The sequence below is a fragment of the Sitodiplosis mosellana genome, unplaced genomic scaffold, assembly GCF_009176505.1.
Source record: "Sitodiplosis mosellana isolate CC-2019 unplaced genomic scaffold, AAFC_SMos_1.0 Smas_scaffold_3, whole genome shotgun sequence".
Taxonomy (NCBI): Eukaryota; Metazoa; Arthropoda; class Insecta; order Diptera; family Cecidomyiidae; genus Sitodiplosis; species Sitodiplosis mosellana.
In genome coordinates this window covers 5,250,577-5,267,363 of record NW_022595246.1, presented here as the reverse complement: position 1 = coordinate 5,267,363, position 16,787 = coordinate 5,250,577, and the positions used below count along the sequence as shown (strand labels likewise).

Sequence of the window (16,787 nt, the reverse complement as noted above, 5' to 3'; positions counted from 1 at the left end):
ATCCTGTTCACAATTGATAATGAGAATTGTTCATTTACGATGATGAGCACATGTGAACAAGTGACATGCCATCAAAGCTAGCTAGACTTCTTCTTTTACACGCATTTTTAATATATTCACAATTTGATTTGCTGTCAAAAACGGGAAAAAAGTGAGGGTGAAATGAAGAAAGGGAAGTAGCGCGCTTACTCGATCTTCGTTACAACATCAATATGTTCTTCATATGAACTGATCTAATGAGGGTTCTTTTTCGGTCGTATGAAGAATCGATAATTTTAATTGGCTTTCAGTGAAGAGAATAAATACATTTTCTGTTCGTTTTACTTTTGTTTCACTATTTATTCGCAATAAATAAAATATGTGCAGTAAATAATTCACTTTTACTTTTTAAATTACATTTTGATTTCACTTGATTGAACAATAGGGAATGAAAAATATGATAAAAACGAGGGCAATCACATAGAATTGACACTCATAGAACATAAGAACATTTTATGAGCTCTTTATTCATAACTGAGACGGAAAAAAACTTTGAGCAAAAAAGAGACAAATAAAGTTGCGAGCAAAAGTGACACAACTCAGCATTGAGCGGAAAAGATGTTTTTTACATTTTTCTCGCCACTGGAAAGAGAAAGCGACTAGGTGTCTCCGGCATTATTGTAAAAAGAACTACAAATAAGCCGAAGACACCTATTCGCTATCTTTTTCCTGTAGCGAGAAAAATGTAAAAAACATCTTTTCCGCTCAATGCTGAGTTGTGTCACTTTTGCTCGCAACTTTATTTATCTCTTTTTTGCTCTAAGTTTTTTCCCGCCTCAGTTATGGGTAAAGAGCTGATAAGTTGTTATTTCATTCTATGGGTGTCAATTGTTTGATGTTATCGTTGGTCAACAGTTCAGCATTCAAAATTTTGAATTTCACCATCCTTATGGTTGAACAGAATCTGGAACACAGCCAGTGCGGCCTTTAATCTCGCTCAAATTGTACAAAAGAGATTCCAACGGTTGATTGTCAATGATTTTCTTAATCTGTTCAAAAGAGTAAAAATAACAATACAATTATTAATGTAGAGATTTTCAGTTTTACATTTTCGTTAATATCATGAGGAAATCTTCTTTTTAATTCAAACCAAAATACCTTTCGCATGAACGATTCGCTGAGAGCGGGTGTTCGGGACCAAATGAATGCATGACGAGAACAGTCTTCGAGGTTTTTATTCTCATTTATGGAATAGTATACGTGTCCATCGCATCTATACACCAAGGCAAATGTCTCGTAATCCGTATTTACAACTGTGAAATTCGACTCAACCATATGAGTTAGTCGCAACGACAAAATTTCCGACACTCCTGAAATGAGAGAAAAATGAAATCTATTAATGGATTTACAACTTTATTTCCGAACAATTTATTATTTATTCAAATGCATTTAATTTATCGCGATGAATTTTCTTTGAATCTGTTTAAAATCTTACGAGGCAATGGTGAAACGCTCATTTTTGAAAGAAAATCCAAATCGGGCACGGTTAACGTTTCTGTGTATTTGGTTCGATATTTATGATCGGTAGTGTTAAGTCTGGTTTCCGTAGTCATGGTGTAAGTGAAAGGCTCTCCACTATGGGTGATTTTGAAGATCTCGCAAGCGGGAATATTGTTTTCAGATTGAACACCATACCAAACGCCGCTAAACTGAAACAGAGTGAGATGATTATTATCGATTTGATTTGATTTAACGAAGTTTAATGAGTTTTTGAAATCTGATGCAAAATCTTAAAATCACATGCTCAAAGAATGACTAACAGCTCAACAACATCGAATTTTCAATCAACTGTAGTCAAATTTTCACAGATTAAGCGGATATTTCTGATTTATTTTAAGCTGATTATCAAAATTCAAACGTTGACTTTAGTTAAGCATTGATTAAATTCTTAAACTTGATACACAAAAAACAAATCATTACCGCTGCATTCGATGTAGTGGTAAAAATGAAGTCAAGTTTATTGTAAGATTTAAGTTGTGAGTCAATGTTTTTGAAAAAAGTAAAGATAAATCAGTTAAAAATGTCGAATTTCCTTACCTTATCCATGTCGAATAAGGACATTGGTTCCATTTGGGGACATGTATCATAATCGATACCATTCACACACAAGAACATAAGCGTTGCCAACAATACGACTTTATACATTTTGACCAAATATTTATCTGAAAGAACACAAACAAATAGCGAATTGATGAAAAACAGTCACTTTATCACTAAAAAAAATAAGTCAAGTAGTTAGAACATTGAAATAGAAATAATGAAACCGCAACCACCACGATGAAATATTGATCAAAAACACTGTACCAAACTGATTGCAAAAGCAATGGCAAATTGATGCTTGTCAATATGTAACTGAATAATTGAAACGATCAAATCTGATGCAAAGTGTATGAAGTGCACAGCTAAACTGATTTATAGTTGCAATTTTAATGCATTAATATTCGTGTACGACGACCGATGCGAGTAAAACATACATTTGGTGTTTATTATTTATGTTCCAATTTCATTTTTGGTATTGTCAATGTCACAACAGCAGCACATTTGCTGTCGTACATAAGTTGTACAGCAAGCAATTTCCGTGGAATTGCACCGGTTGCGCGACGTCACACTAGAAATACACTTGTAAATAAACTGCAAGATTAGAAATGATGAATAGGTAAAAAAACCTCCATTCATGTAAACTAATGTATACGACAAATGGTGTATCGAAATGAATGAATCATTGGATTGGGCGAAGAAACGTTTGAATACGAATTTCCTTGTTATTAAGATTAGACTTTGTTCCAATTACTGAGGTGTTAGTAAATAAAACGATGAGTATTTCTAATTCGTTCAATGAGCAACGGTATTTATCAAGACTTAGAAAACAGAAAACATCTGCTTATGCATGTTGTGCAAACTAAAAAAATTGCAACTACATCAATTCCAATAAACAGCGGATGGTTTTTTAGTTCATGAATATTGTTTATTCATCTTAAAGTACCTTGAAAATGTTTTCGTTTCGTCGAAATTTACTTCCAAACATTCAACAGATGCGTTATCTGAGATGCTCCGATTCGACGAAATTCTATAGTTCACAAATTCTCGAACATCATGATTAAATTCTCCTAATTTCTATTTCCGTTTCGATAGCTTTCGATCTGAGTGCTGTTTTCCTAGATGCGTTGAACTTTATTAACCGAATAGCCGAATGCGAAGCAGTTCATGTAATATTTACATTAGAATTTTTTCACACGAATAATTTCAAAAGAGTACATAGCGCAACTTGAGCTTTGCTAGTCTCAGTTACACACTCACTTTTCATTTACCATTCGGATGCGAAATCGTTTTCCTAAAAAAAAATTTCTCTTTGTGTGTGTAATAAATCTGCTCGAGAAATTCGAGTTGATTTAAAAGTCCTTGGGAAAATGCTCTGCAAACAGAATAAAAAACCCCTAGATTGGAAAAGAAGATTTGCTCGAGCGACAACAAACGAACGAGCGAGCGAGTGAATGAGTAAGGCAGCGAGCTGGTAATTCTAGTAAGTAGTGTGGTTTCGATCGATGTCGAGAAGTTTTTCGGTTGTGCGATTTCGGGTGGTTGCTGTGCAAACGACGACGACAACGACGGCTATAAGAGACGAGAGAAAGACATAGCAAGAGGGAGAGTGAGAGAGTGAGAGAGAGAGAGTGGTTAAAATTCATTATAATTCCATTAAACGAATGAAAACAAAATGAATCAGATAAAATTGAAGACATGCAGATGGTTTGTATTTCACAGTCTTCTCTTTCGCATCTTAAAAAGAAATGAGTGTGCGTTAGAAAAGTTTTTGTGGGTTTTTCTTATCTAAGCTAAAGCGCTTTGAGCTGACGCATTCAAATGAGCTCATGAGAAGGCAAAAGAAGAAAACGAGTAAAGAAACATACAAGCAGGGAGAGAGAAAAGAATGAGAGATTGAGGATGCGGTTTGTTTCCAAAAATAATGTAACATGTTTTCGTCGTAAGAAAATGGCAACGCGATGAGCACACATGCAAATTATATTCTTTCTACCAAAAAACAACAACAACAACAAAAAAAATCGAAAAAGACTTTTGTAAACGCGAGCGAGATAGAGTATGACTCGTATTTTTTATCATAAAAACCACTATACATTAAAACTCAGCCGCTTCCGTTGCTATGGGTACCGTCGTCATCGTCGTCGTCGTCGTCGTCGTTGAACAAAGCGGAATTGCCGAAAAATGTTGTTGATACACGTCGCGCGCGTATGGCAGTTTTTCAGAGTTGAAAATTCTGTGACTAATTTCTAATTAGGGCTTCTGCACACATTCGAATTGTGAAAAATCGTCACGTTTGCTGATAGTTGTTGTAGAAACGGCATTCGAAATTGAAAAGAACGAGGGGAGCTACAGTTGTAGCAGCAGCAGCAGCAGCAGCAGTATGAAGCAACCATCGTTCGCACAATACGTGGCTAAAATCGTGACGGTAAAAAGTTCAAGCGGCATTATTTCGTAATGAGTTAGCGTTGTTCATCGTCGTTGGTGCACCTTTTGAAAATCTGTGCGTTTGGCTTTTTATTTTCGTTTTCTCTTTTTTCTTTTTTTCATTCGTGTGCTCGTGTTTTCCGTCTAATATCTCTTTATCAAGCGTCTCGAACCGAAACACAAGTACCGCGCGCTTTGGATACATAATTTATGTGTATTTCTGCGTAGTACTAGTTGTCTGTTGCTCTATCTCATTCACTCGTTCACTCTCTTTCTCTGTGTGGGTGCGTATTGGTGTGTACTTGAAGTATGCTCCGAAAAAAAATGCGAATTTACATGCTGAAAAGCGGCTAAAGCCAAACACAACCACTAAGCAACGGCATCGAAAATCGCGAGCTACATGTCGAAAGTGGCAACTAAACAGTATTACAAAATATCTACCCTATTAGGAGTTTTGCTTGATTTTTGCTGCCGCTTTTTTTCTTCCTTTTTTCGGGTGCTCAAGTTGCGGCATGTGGAGCGTAGATTTTTATGTACGTTGTCTACAATGTACAGAGCCACCAAACGATATGAAGAGAGAGAGAGAGAGAGAGAGAGAGAGAAAGGGAAAAAAGGGACTCATTCCATAAATTCATAGTTAGGCAATGTGGCACTTAAATGTGAATTTTTTTCGGTGAGCGTGTATTTGTGCCCTTTTTCTCACTCTCTCTCTCTCTTTCTCTCGGAAAACTGATGATATGAAATGATATACGTAGTGCTTTGATTCCGCAATATGTGGAATTCATCACGGTGTGCTGCTGCTTCATCGTCATTGTCGTCGTCGTGGTGGTTGTCGATGCTCAGGCATCATACATCGTCGTAGGCGCGCTTTCTCTCTTTCTCTCACTCACTAACTCAACCGAACGGCTCTTCTCGAGTGCTACCCCGCGCGCGCTCATGCTAATATGAGAATAGGCAGCCGAAACATTATTTGTATTGTACATAAAAATCTAGAAAGAGTGGAATAGCTTGTCTAAATACATATTATTACCGGATACTCTTGTTATGTGTGCGCTTTTTTATGCGCTCGACTCATTTGTGTTTGCATGTGGAAATTGTGTTTGCGTGCGTGCGGGGGAGAAATGTGTATATATGAGAGCGCGCAAACGAGAGAGAGATAGAGAGAGTGCGAGCGCAGAAGAGAGCGAGTGTGACGAACGAGATTGGTTTTTAACTATAGAGACGTGGATGGTTTTTAAGCATTTTATTCTGCCGTAAAGTTTTTTTTAATACTTTTTTTTTCCTGTTATTTTAAATATTTTATGTGTGTTAATATACAACATATAGCGTCGCGTGGATAGGTATATGGGGGGATATATTGTTGTATAGAGATGGATCCAATGTACGAAATAAATTTTATTTTATGAGATAGTATGTGTACTGATTCGTTTGGGTGGCATAAAAATGCCACGCCCGATATTTTTTCGTTTATTTTTCTACGTTTTTTTTTCGTTGTTGTTGCTCGCTACCGCTATGCTGTACTGTAGGTACTGTTGTTGTATCACTTCGACGCTACTCTTTTTAGAAATGAACGAGAAAAAAAAAACCATCAAAATTATAATATGTACTTTGCGATTATAAAAATATATACCTATCTCTGTGTATGCTGTGCCTGCGTCACTGCCATGGTGGAGAAAAAAAAAAGTTGCGCGCTCGTTCGAGAGACAAATAGCAAAACACAGAGAGCGAAATAAAATAAAAATGTGAACGAGAATCTGCAACAACCATTATTTTTTTGGGGATAAATCGCAACTATACACATGTTATGTATCAGATTTATAAAAATACTAAAGCAAACGGGAGAACGGTTAATGTTCAACGTTTTAACGGAGCGCACTGGGACCATAATCATCATGAGCAACGGCGGCAGTGTGGCAGTAGCAACAACAACAACTGCAATAATAACAACAGATCGGCGAAACATAAAAAAAAAATCGGCTAAAACACAAATAGCAAAGCTATATAATCCGGAAGTCCATTGGAAGGAGCAAATAATAAAATGAATGATAACACGGTTGTTTTTTTTGCAATGTTTTCTGATCGCAAAAGCGAAAAAATGACGCGAGCTAGAGCAGCAATAGCAACAACTATGAAAAAAAAGTATATCGTGCAATTGAATCAGAGGTTTGAATATCTATGTGTGTGTATGTGGCAAAAACCGTCATAAACACCAAACTCAACATAATCTATTTGTTTCTATCAGTTTCTATCGATGTGCCACACATGCTGATGGATGCGACAAAAAAACACACACACACAAATCTGCATGAATACATGCAATCTGAATAAAATATACAATAAAGAGAAAAATTAATAGCCTTTCGCAATAGCAACAGCAACAACAAACCGCCGTGCCGCACACCAAAGATGCAAAACGAATGCGAACGAAACAGAAAAAAAAATGCAAATAATGAGAATTTATTTTTTGGGCCGAAAAAAAAATAATCAGGGAAAATAACTCGATTCAACATTGTTGTTGTGTTGCTGTGTGCGTTTTTTTTTGTCTCCGTCCATTTCTGAATCGTGAACAATACATTATTGGGCCTGGTTTTGTAATTTCCATTGCATCTCATTGATGAATATTTGGTTCTGTTCTCGTTTTCTTTGTTTTGGACGATGGACTGCATTTTATGTCTCCTTTTTGGTTGCATAAAAATCAAATTTTTATATATATATTTTTCAGTCGTGCATTTTTTCGCCTGTGGTTTCGGCGGTAGTGGTGTGACGGGGGTGTAGTTAAAATTTACATTCCATCATGTTATCGGCGGAGGAAAAAAAAATTGCGATGCCTCCACTTCATTCCGTCATTAAATGTGATATTTAAAAATTTAAATAAAAAAAACGCAACGAAAAAAACCTGAACGCGCACTGAAACAAAACACACACGCAAAAAAAAAATCGCAACTCTAATGGATTCAAACATACGCAGCGTTTTCGATAATGACATTTGCTCATCGTGCATACGGTCATTTGTGTTGTTGCTATTTAGGACTCATGTGCTTCGTGTGCACAAACATTTCTCGTTAATTATTGATTTTTTATTGTTCGCCCGTTTTTATTTCTCACTATCTCTCTCTCTCATTTTTTGTCCCGGCCAGTCTCATTTGGGAGAGATACCTTCATTTTTATACATTTTATTGTATTTATTTATATCCGCATTTTTTCCCGCTGATAATTGTCTTCTATTTGCAATACTTTTTTTCTGTTTATATAGTATATGTTGTTGTTGTCGTTGGTTGTTTTTTTCGTCAATAAATTGGAATACGGTTTAATAGCATTTTACTCGTAATATTTCATAATCGAAAATAAGCAGCAGCGAAATCATCACCTACTGAAAGCATTCCTCTATGTATGTATATTGACACATAGTGCATACCACCGTTATACATTCTCTTTTTTTCGGGGAATATATTTTTTTCCCTCTATTTCATTTGTTACTCGAAATCGCGCGCGCTCGAATTTTTTTCATATTTTGTATTCAACTGATCTGATGATTGTTGTTGTTGTTGATGCTGCTGCTGCTGTTTTCGCCTTTGAACTTCCACGGTTATCATCCTTCGGTGGTAAAATCCAATTTGTAGTGTGCATATGCAGCATTTATGGATATATGCCATTGCATATTCACAATCGGCGAAAATAAGAAGAAAAAAACAGGACAAACTGAATGCAACAAAACATTCGTACCAATTTTTAATATATTTATGCAATGGATTTTAACATTAATTAAAATTTATCTACGCATTTTTTCCTCGGTAAATTGTGAAGCCATGTAATCCTGTTTTCGTCATTTTCTATTTGAGCCGCACACTTTTGCTCGTGTTTTTACTCGATTTTTTATGCAGTCACAACTTGGATGACGCACGAGCGATGGAGAACGAGAGAGCAAGAGGAAAAGAGTGGCCCAAGTATTTTTTCGCGTTCGTCGATTAATTCGAATTTTATTTCTCTTTATCAATCGACATCTGGATGCCATTCATTCCTCTCTCTCTCTCTCTCTCTCTCTCCGTTAAAACTCATTTATCAATTTATATTATTTTCGTGTCCGGCGGTTCAAATGAGTGATTCTGTTCTTTTTTACTGTGTTACTATTCCTGTGATATATAAGAGTTTAACATTCAATACCATTTTTATAATTGTGATACTTGATTGAATTGCATGTTTTTATTCGCTTTTAAAATGAATAACCATCAACACCGGAAATTCCTGGAGAGGTTTCATAACCAATGCAAATAAATCGGTTTACAGACCGGCAATAATGAACAAAGTGCACCTTTGGGCTGGGATTTGATTGGAATTCATCGTATTACCAGCAACTGGTCAATAAACGAAAAATTGTTTAGGCGTGCAAAAAACTATGATGAAATCAAAACCAATCGCAAATCATGCACACATACGCATATAATAATAACAAAAAAATGTGAGTGTAACATTTTAACAGTATCAAACGTCAATTGATTGAATGAAAACAGCATGTTATGCGTCACAAAATTGTTGTGGATAAAATCAACAACCTCACTTGCCGCAAAAGCTCGCATAAATTGGTCGGCAAATGTTGATGTAATGATGCGGTGAATGTGTGATAGCCGTTATTCAAACATGTTTGCCCAGACATGTTATATCCTCCTCTATACCCACACCCTCCTCTTCCCCCACCTCCATCTCCTCCGTCGTGTCTTACTTCATACCAGAAAAAAATGCCGACACTTACATGCGTTATCTTTGTGGGTTTCCTTTTTTCCTCGCTTGCGTGCCATCTTCGTCGTCGTCGTCGCTGTTCACATGAAAAACTGTTTCAGCCAATGCACATAATGGTCTCTCATTTCACATAAGCATCGTCTGGCAATTCGATGTGCTGTTGCGGCTGTTTGCCGAACGAAAATGATAAATATGGAAATAGAGAGTGAGAGAGACCGGGGCATCTTTTTCTTTTCAATGATTCCTTATTTACGGCTATGTGTTGTTGTATCTTCAACATTTTTGCGTTGGCCATTATTCTGTGACACGGATTCCAGCTAAAAGCGGTTGCCGGCATTTCACCGCTTTTGTTGTGAACAAAAATATCGAGAATACATAACCGAATATACACTCTTCGCACACTCTCGTCTAGGAATTGAATGAATTATTTTGTTGCGAATAATTTTATTGAGCTCCGTACATAGAGTGAAATACGTACGAATCCATCGGACAAAAGTGAAAGTTGACGGTTGTACATAGAAGGAAATAAATAAGGTAATTTCGAATTCGCTTTTTGTTGTTTTCGTTTTCATCTCGGGTGAAACGAGAAAAAAAGCAGATCTAGAGCATGGTACAGTGGTGATGTGGGGAATGTGTGCGTCTTTCAACTTTTTAATCGCACAGGATGCGAAAAGATGTCTCGAAAGAAAAATACGAAAAAGCTCACAGAAAGTTAAATGGCAAACATTTCAGCAAAAGTATGATGAAGTAACGAGAAAGAGCGCCAACAAGAGAGAGAGAGAGAGAGATCAAAACTGGGAATTCGTTATGTCCATGAATTTGCTGCATACTTTTCTACTGAACATGAATTCTTCCATAAACGTAGGTAGACAGGTAGTCAAGCAAGGCAGGCTACGATGTGAGGTTTCGATAAATATAAGGATATGCGGACACAAGCATGGGAAAAGTCAGAAGAAAAATCAACAACCCAGTTCGGGTGAAAAAAAGAAAGAAAGAAGAAAGCACCACGCAAAGGCGCAGATGGAATTTCAAGTATATGTATTTATATACTCTCAATGTGATGCTGACCTAGAAAATCGTCTGTGTTCGCCTTTTGTGAGTGTGACGAAAATAGTAGTATATAAGCGCATGGAATGCCCGGTGTGTTTTTGAAATACCGTGCCAATGCATACAATGTGTCTCTGTGCTGCCTGCTGTTGTAGTACAGTCCCTTTTATGTATACGGCCGAACAAATGTTGACTTTGTCCTTGTCGATAGAGAGCATCTCGGTATATTACATGTGGATACGTGCATATCAATCCAGAGAAAGAGGGACCCCAATCGACTGTCTCTATGTCGGCGATTTTACCTTCACGTAGACGTACACATCAATTCCAAGAACAAGCTAAGAATAAGATTCGGACGTATTTTTTTGCTCATCTGATCCTATATTAAATAAGAGCTACTTTTTTTTACACGGAAATTTCGACTGGAAGTGTCACCATTCGATTGTTTCTGACTGACCATAGATGTTGTCTTCTGTCATTCCAATTTGTATGTGACTTGATTTGTAAATGAATTGATGTCTTTCATGACTGCAATAAATAGGATAATAAAATCGATGGTCCTCGCATACCTATCATACACGCAAAGATGGAAAACGAGGAAAAAAACCATAAAAGAACAAGTGAGTTTTTGAGTTTTGTGGACAAAATTTGCTGTGAAAAGGAACAAATGACAAATCACAAGAATTACAACATTTGATGCTTTAGACGACAGGTAAAAAATATTCAGATAGTTTAAACTCAAAATATATTCAGGGATACTGAAAGGTAATATTTCTTAACAATAATCGAATTGTGCAAACACTCCGAACAAGACAGGAAGCAGTTTTTAAAACGGTGGCCGAAAACTTTCCACACCTTACGATTAGCTACGGTTAAAATTTCACGTACTTCACTTGTTCATTTCTCCTTCCCATTTTTGTTTCAATCTCTCTTTCTTTCCTCTATCTCTAATCTTTGTTATGTCAATAAATCTTTGTTCTTTGCTTCTCAAGTTTTTATACTTCTCTTTTGTCCATTTTTTTTCTTCAAAAGTCCCAATAAACGGATTTAAGATAACAACATGATACAAAAAGACAGTAAACACTCTTTCACACATTGATGAAACTACCCATAAATGGCGATAAAAGTAAGTTTTCCGTTCACTCTTCACGTAATCGAACATCGTTTTAAAAAAAACAGCAGAAATGAAATGTTTATGGTGACACATCAAATAGCTAAACATCAAACAATGCGAAAAGGTTGTACCAAAAAGTCCTCTGTTTTTACCAAACAGGTCTATTGTTTTCTCTTCTTCTTCACTCTAAAATCGCACGTCGTTTTTGGTGTATGTTTTTGGTAATTAATAGACTTACACTAGATGTGTTTATACAAAATCAACTAAAGTCCAAAGTTTACATTTTTGAAACCAATTCAATTGTTCATATTAGGTTATTACCTGATCTGAGATGAAAGGTATAGGATCAACAAACCCACTTGCACTTTGGAACTTCATGATTTACTTCCTTTTAGGCAAATATCATCGTGTCCCTTAGAGTAGAATTATGACACAGTCAGTCGTTTTCTAGCCTTAAACCAAGCAAGTCATCAAAGAGAAGTGTAGCTAAAATCAAGAAATTCTAAACACGTGAAAATAAGTGCAATCTATTAAAATGTAAATGGAATTGTTATAAATATTTTTGGTGAAAATTCCTTAACACATACAAATTGTTATTATTTTTTCAGGCAACTGTTGTTGATAGCATTTTGTATGATTTTATCATCAATACCATATGCATACAGTGTGTGTTACGACTGTTCGATAACGGACTTTGGGAAACTTGATGAAACCCTGTTCGGATGCCAAATAACATATGCGAATGTGCATTGCAATAACTATAACAAACCTGCCCAGATAAAAACATCGTTCGAAGGGATTCAAATTGAAGATAGTAATTTAACGTTGTTACCAAAATTAGTGGAACAAACGCCAAACGTTCGTGGTGTTATGATCTCAGCGCTCAATTTATCATCAATCGACACTAGTGCCATTTGTAAATGGAAAAACTTATGGGAGATTAAAATTCAGGACAATTCGTTGAAAACGCTACCAAGCGGCTTCTTCTTAAACTGTCATCGGTTGTTCTATTTATATCTACCGCGAAATGAAATCATTGAAATTGCAAATGATACCTTCGAGAATTTATCGAAATTAGTTTCATTGGATTTGAGTTTCAACCAAATCAAAACATTGAACAAAAATACATTCGGACCATTGGGTAGTTTAATGGAACTGAATTTGAAAGGAAATCAGCTTCAAACCATTGTTTCCGATTTATTTAACCATAATCTGAATTTAGATGCAATATATTTAAGTAATAATGACCTAAGAATCATTGAAAAATCGTTTCTAATGCTGACACAGATAAGCATTCTGGAAGTTGATGGTAATCATAATTTAGAGAGCATCGATTTGCCACATATATGGGGTGAAAATTCAATTGTAAATATGTCGCATTGTAATTTGAAAACACTTTTTATACCACCGAACGTTGAACAAATCTATGCAATGCACAATCAAATATCTTTTATCAAAATTCATCCAGACAATGAAATGAGAATTTTAGATTTAAGCCATAATAATTTAATTGATTTAACTCACATAGCAGGCATACGAACGTTAAAGAACTTAACTTATTTGAATATAAAGTATAATGGCATTCGTTATATTGATTATACTGAACTTGGCCATCTCAAACAACTTAATACACTGAAAGTTGAAATAAATCCAAATCAAACAATTCCTATAGCTGAAATCAGAAAGGAAATCCCGCTTCTGAGATTTCTTTTCATATCGGCACGTGATTTGAATAAAAGGCAAAAAGAAATCGAAAAGGATTGTAAACGACATGATATCAATGTTGATATAAATACAGATGATCCCATTTCAACCATTCAATAATTGTCCAATGAAAGATCGATCCATCACCAAATCCAACATACAAACATTAAACTCAATAAGTTAACAGACTCCATGTATTCGAAAATGATGAGAGAATAGAAGTAATAAACTTTAAACGCGGCAAATATGAGAGATCATGAATTATAAAAAATGTGTTTTGAAATCATATTAATACAAACCCGAGCAATTTTCACGTTTGTAATTGCCACATGTTATGTGCATGTGAACACTGCACAGGCTAGATTTGGTCGACAATCCCCTTTTTTTATTTAAGTATTTTGATGAAAAGTCAATGGAAAAGTCAACAACAGAGACAACCTGAAAGAAGAAAGCGCACGAAAAGTGTGTATTTATATTCATTCCAAACGTGATGCTGACCTAGAAAATCGTCTGTGTTCGCCTTTCGTGAGTGTAGCAAAAATAGTAGTACATAAGCGCATGCAATGCCCGGTGTGTATTTGAAATACCGTGCCGATGCATACAATGTATCTATATGCTGTTTGCTGCTGTAGTACAGTCCCTTTTATGTATACAGCCGAATGAATGTTGTCCTTTGTCCGTGTCGACAGAGAGCATCTCGATGTACAACATGAATCAATGCAGAGGAAGAGAGACACCAATCGACCGTCCTTACGTTGGCTGTTCCACCTATACCTAGACGCACGCATCAATTCCAATAACAAACTAAGAATAAGATTCTTTCGTGTTTTTTTTTATCATTTGATTCTATATTTGATGGTTAGTTTTTGGCTGCGAGACTGGTTTTCTTGGAAATGCCGCTACTTGATTGTCCATGGCAATTGGTCTGCTTTCTTTCGACAGACTTTTGACACGCCGGCACATTTCATTGTCATTGCCAAATCAACCAAATGAGAGAAAAACTGTTTCGTAATTCATTTTCCCAAATCGAAATTTAATTACTGCTGAATGCTGTGTACGTGAGCATTGGCTACCACAACTCCGTTCAATGTTTGTTCGGCAAACGGAGAAAACCGCGTAATTGTCTATACTATTTCTTTTTCTTTTTTTTTGACAGAAAAACACTCATAAATTGTTATGATGGTGGGTTGGTGGTGGGTGCTTTTGCCTCACTCCTGCTACCGATACTCATAAAAATGGAAAACGAATCTACGATGCAAACAAATTTTATGCTTTCCATATTTTTTTTATGCTTTTCGCCACAAAACAGCAAAGGCGCTGGATTTGAATTTTATATTATATCGATAAAAAAAACGAAAGAAACGAGAAGAGAAATGTTACGATTTTTCGACCTTCGTCTCCAATGCATTATCTAATTTAGTATTCTCAGCACAGAACTATTAAACGAGATGAAATTTTATGCAATTTATAGCCGATTATGGTTGGTGTGTGTGTGTGTTCGTGTTTTGCTCGACTATGCCTCGCAATGTGCATTCGTATTGTGTGTGCATTTGACGATGGCATTTAGAAAATAAAATTAAAAATTAAAATGATCAAAATAAAAAGGCGGAATGGTTTTTGTCATAAAAAAAGTGGCTTTTCATGTTCCATTTCGGCGATAGAGACACTGAGAGAGAGAGAGAGAATAGAGGGCGTAGTATGTAGGATGCACAACGCATAATATCATACACTAAAAATGGATTTTAAAAGAAACACATGCCCCAAGCACACACACAAACACACAGAACCAATTTATCTTGAAAGCCATGAATTTCAGTTTATTTTCGCTATCTTCAATTCGACAACGATCGTCACCCGCACCGCTTTAGAGACATTCGGGATGGGTATGCAATCAAAAAATGTTATGATACTATTTGCGTGAGTCACAATTTGTGACTGCTGTTGTTTATACGATTTGTTCGTTTTTGCGTGTGTATATTCTTGGATTTATTATTTCTTGGACTTTTATGTGCAATTTGATCTCATCGGCATTTGGAAAATCCCAGGATTCCATATCGAACAATTTCCATTTCAACAGCAACATAGAAACAAGCAATGAAATGTTTACTTAAAATAAAAATGTTTTTTCCCTCCAAAATATGCGAATGTTTACCGATTGATTTCACATTTCAAAAACGATACTTAGGTGATACTATTTATTTATTTTATTAGAGTCAACGTAAATATTGTGCAATTTTATCGACGGGCAAATAGCTCAAAATCGAATTATTAGTGCAAACAAATTGAATTTAAAAAAAAACACAAACAACGCGCTATCGTCAGAAATATGAGAATATCTCTCCAATGCTTTTTATCATCAATGTTTATTGCAATTTTTAAAACGAGCCTCGGTTTCTCTTACAAACGCAATTTAAAATGCCGGAAAAAATTATCTACGCGCGATCATCATAAAAAATACTGCGCGACCATATCAAATGGAGGCACAGGACAAAAACAGCCTGAGTTTGCGTTTGAAAAAAAAAAGAAGCTAAAAGCATAAAGTATGCAGGATGGTCAGATGCAGCAAAAATAGTCATGTCACCGAACCCAGAGTCAACCGAGTCTCCACCTCCTCTCAAATGGCATAAAATTAAAAAGCCCGCGTATTAAATGACATCGAGCAATAATAACGACGACAAGAAAAAACGATGTGCATGGAAAAAAAAATGCGAAAAAGGAAAATCGCCGGTGGAAAAAAACAACGGAAGAATGACAACGGTGTGTTTTATTTTATTATCTCAAATACTTTTTGATACGTGTGTGTCCAATATCAAAACGATAACTTTTTTTTATCGTTCGACACAAGCAAAAATGTCGAACGGAATATTTGATATTTGTTTCTCTACATGTCACACAGCACACCATCGACGCATTGTTCAATCTATACCGAAACTTTGGCAATTGAACTGCTGTTGTTTTTTTTTTGTCCATGTGTGTAATATTCAAATCGTGAATATTCTATCGCAAAAAAAGAGACAAAAACCAACCTCAAACACTGTTTTAATGAATTAGCTACCTGTTCGCACGGCAAAATTTGCTGGTAGCCTTTTCGATTCAATCGCGCTTCATTCAATGTTTATGAGGAAGAAAAAACAACCACCGAACACGGTTGACGTTTCGTCAACAACAATAGCAAAAAAGACATGCAGCAAGACAGAATGGGAAAAAAGAGTAGAGTGTTGTCATTGAAAAGTTCTGGTTTGGCTCTTTAACCAAAACGAAAACATCGTCCACGGCATACGGCACGACAGCAATTTTCCATTCATGGCGATTACACGCAGGTTACACAAATTGAGTAAAGCGATGCAAAAACACATGGTGCAACTGGGAAAAGTGCGATAAGAGAGCGTGTAAACAAAAAAGCGACAACCAAACTCAATTGAAAGGATGGCAAAAGCATACAAAAAGCATAGAGAGAGAGAGAGAACGAGAATGTGTGTATGTTTGGCGCGTCATGGGGTTTTGTTCACGGTGGCATTCCAAAGTCTCTTACTCTCTCTCCCTCTCTCTCTTTTTCTCTCTTTCATGCGCTCTCAAATCGGTCGACGATGTGCACATGGAAAAGTGAAAACGAAAGTGAAAACTAGCACCAAAAACCATTCAAATCACTCTCTGTCCATTTGTATGTGGCGTACACACGACGGGTGCA

General features: G+C 36.1%; 1 protein-coding gene across 2 annotated transcripts; it reads right to left on the bottom strand.

Moving 5' to 3' along the window:
- Positions 1-320: 320 nt before the first annotated feature.
- Positions 321-2,457, bottom strand: LOC129565963 (uncharacterized). Of its 2 annotated transcripts, XM_055441382.1 has the most exons (5): positions 2,344-2,457; positions 2,077-2,201; positions 1,475-1,688; positions 1,138-1,349; positions 321-1,028 (listed from the first exon to the last, which is right to left on the bottom strand). In XM_055441382.1, exons 2-5 carry the CDS (start codon positions 2,182-2,184, stop codon positions 927-929), a joined length of 636 nt encoding a protein of 211 aa, XP_055297357.1. In that variant the 5' UTR covers positions 2,185-2,201; positions 2,344-2,457; the 3' UTR covers positions 321-926. The 2 variants fall into 2 exon arrangements, with proteins under 2 accessions (XP_055297357.1, XP_055297356.1); XM_055441381.1 differs by having other exon boundaries at positions 2,077-2,436.
- Between the last annotated feature and the right edge of the window lie 14,330 nt (positions 2,458-16,787).

What these genes read in the sequence shown, in the direction of transcription:
- LOC129565963 (XM_055441382.1), bottom strand. Translation starts at nt 2,184, where the DNA reads ATGTATAAAGTCGTATTGTTGGCAACGCTTATGTTCTTGTGTGTGAAT. An exon ending in GAGCGTTTCACCATTGCCTC is followed by an intron (nt 1,350 to 1,474) that starts GTAAGATTTTAA and finishes CTCTCATTTCAG; the next exon opens with GAGTGTCGGAAATTTTGTCG. An exon ending in GCGAATCGTTCATGCGAAAG is followed by an intron (nt 1,029 to 1,137) that starts GTATTTTGGTTT and finishes TCTTTTGAACAG; the next exon opens with ATTAAGAAAATCATTGACAA.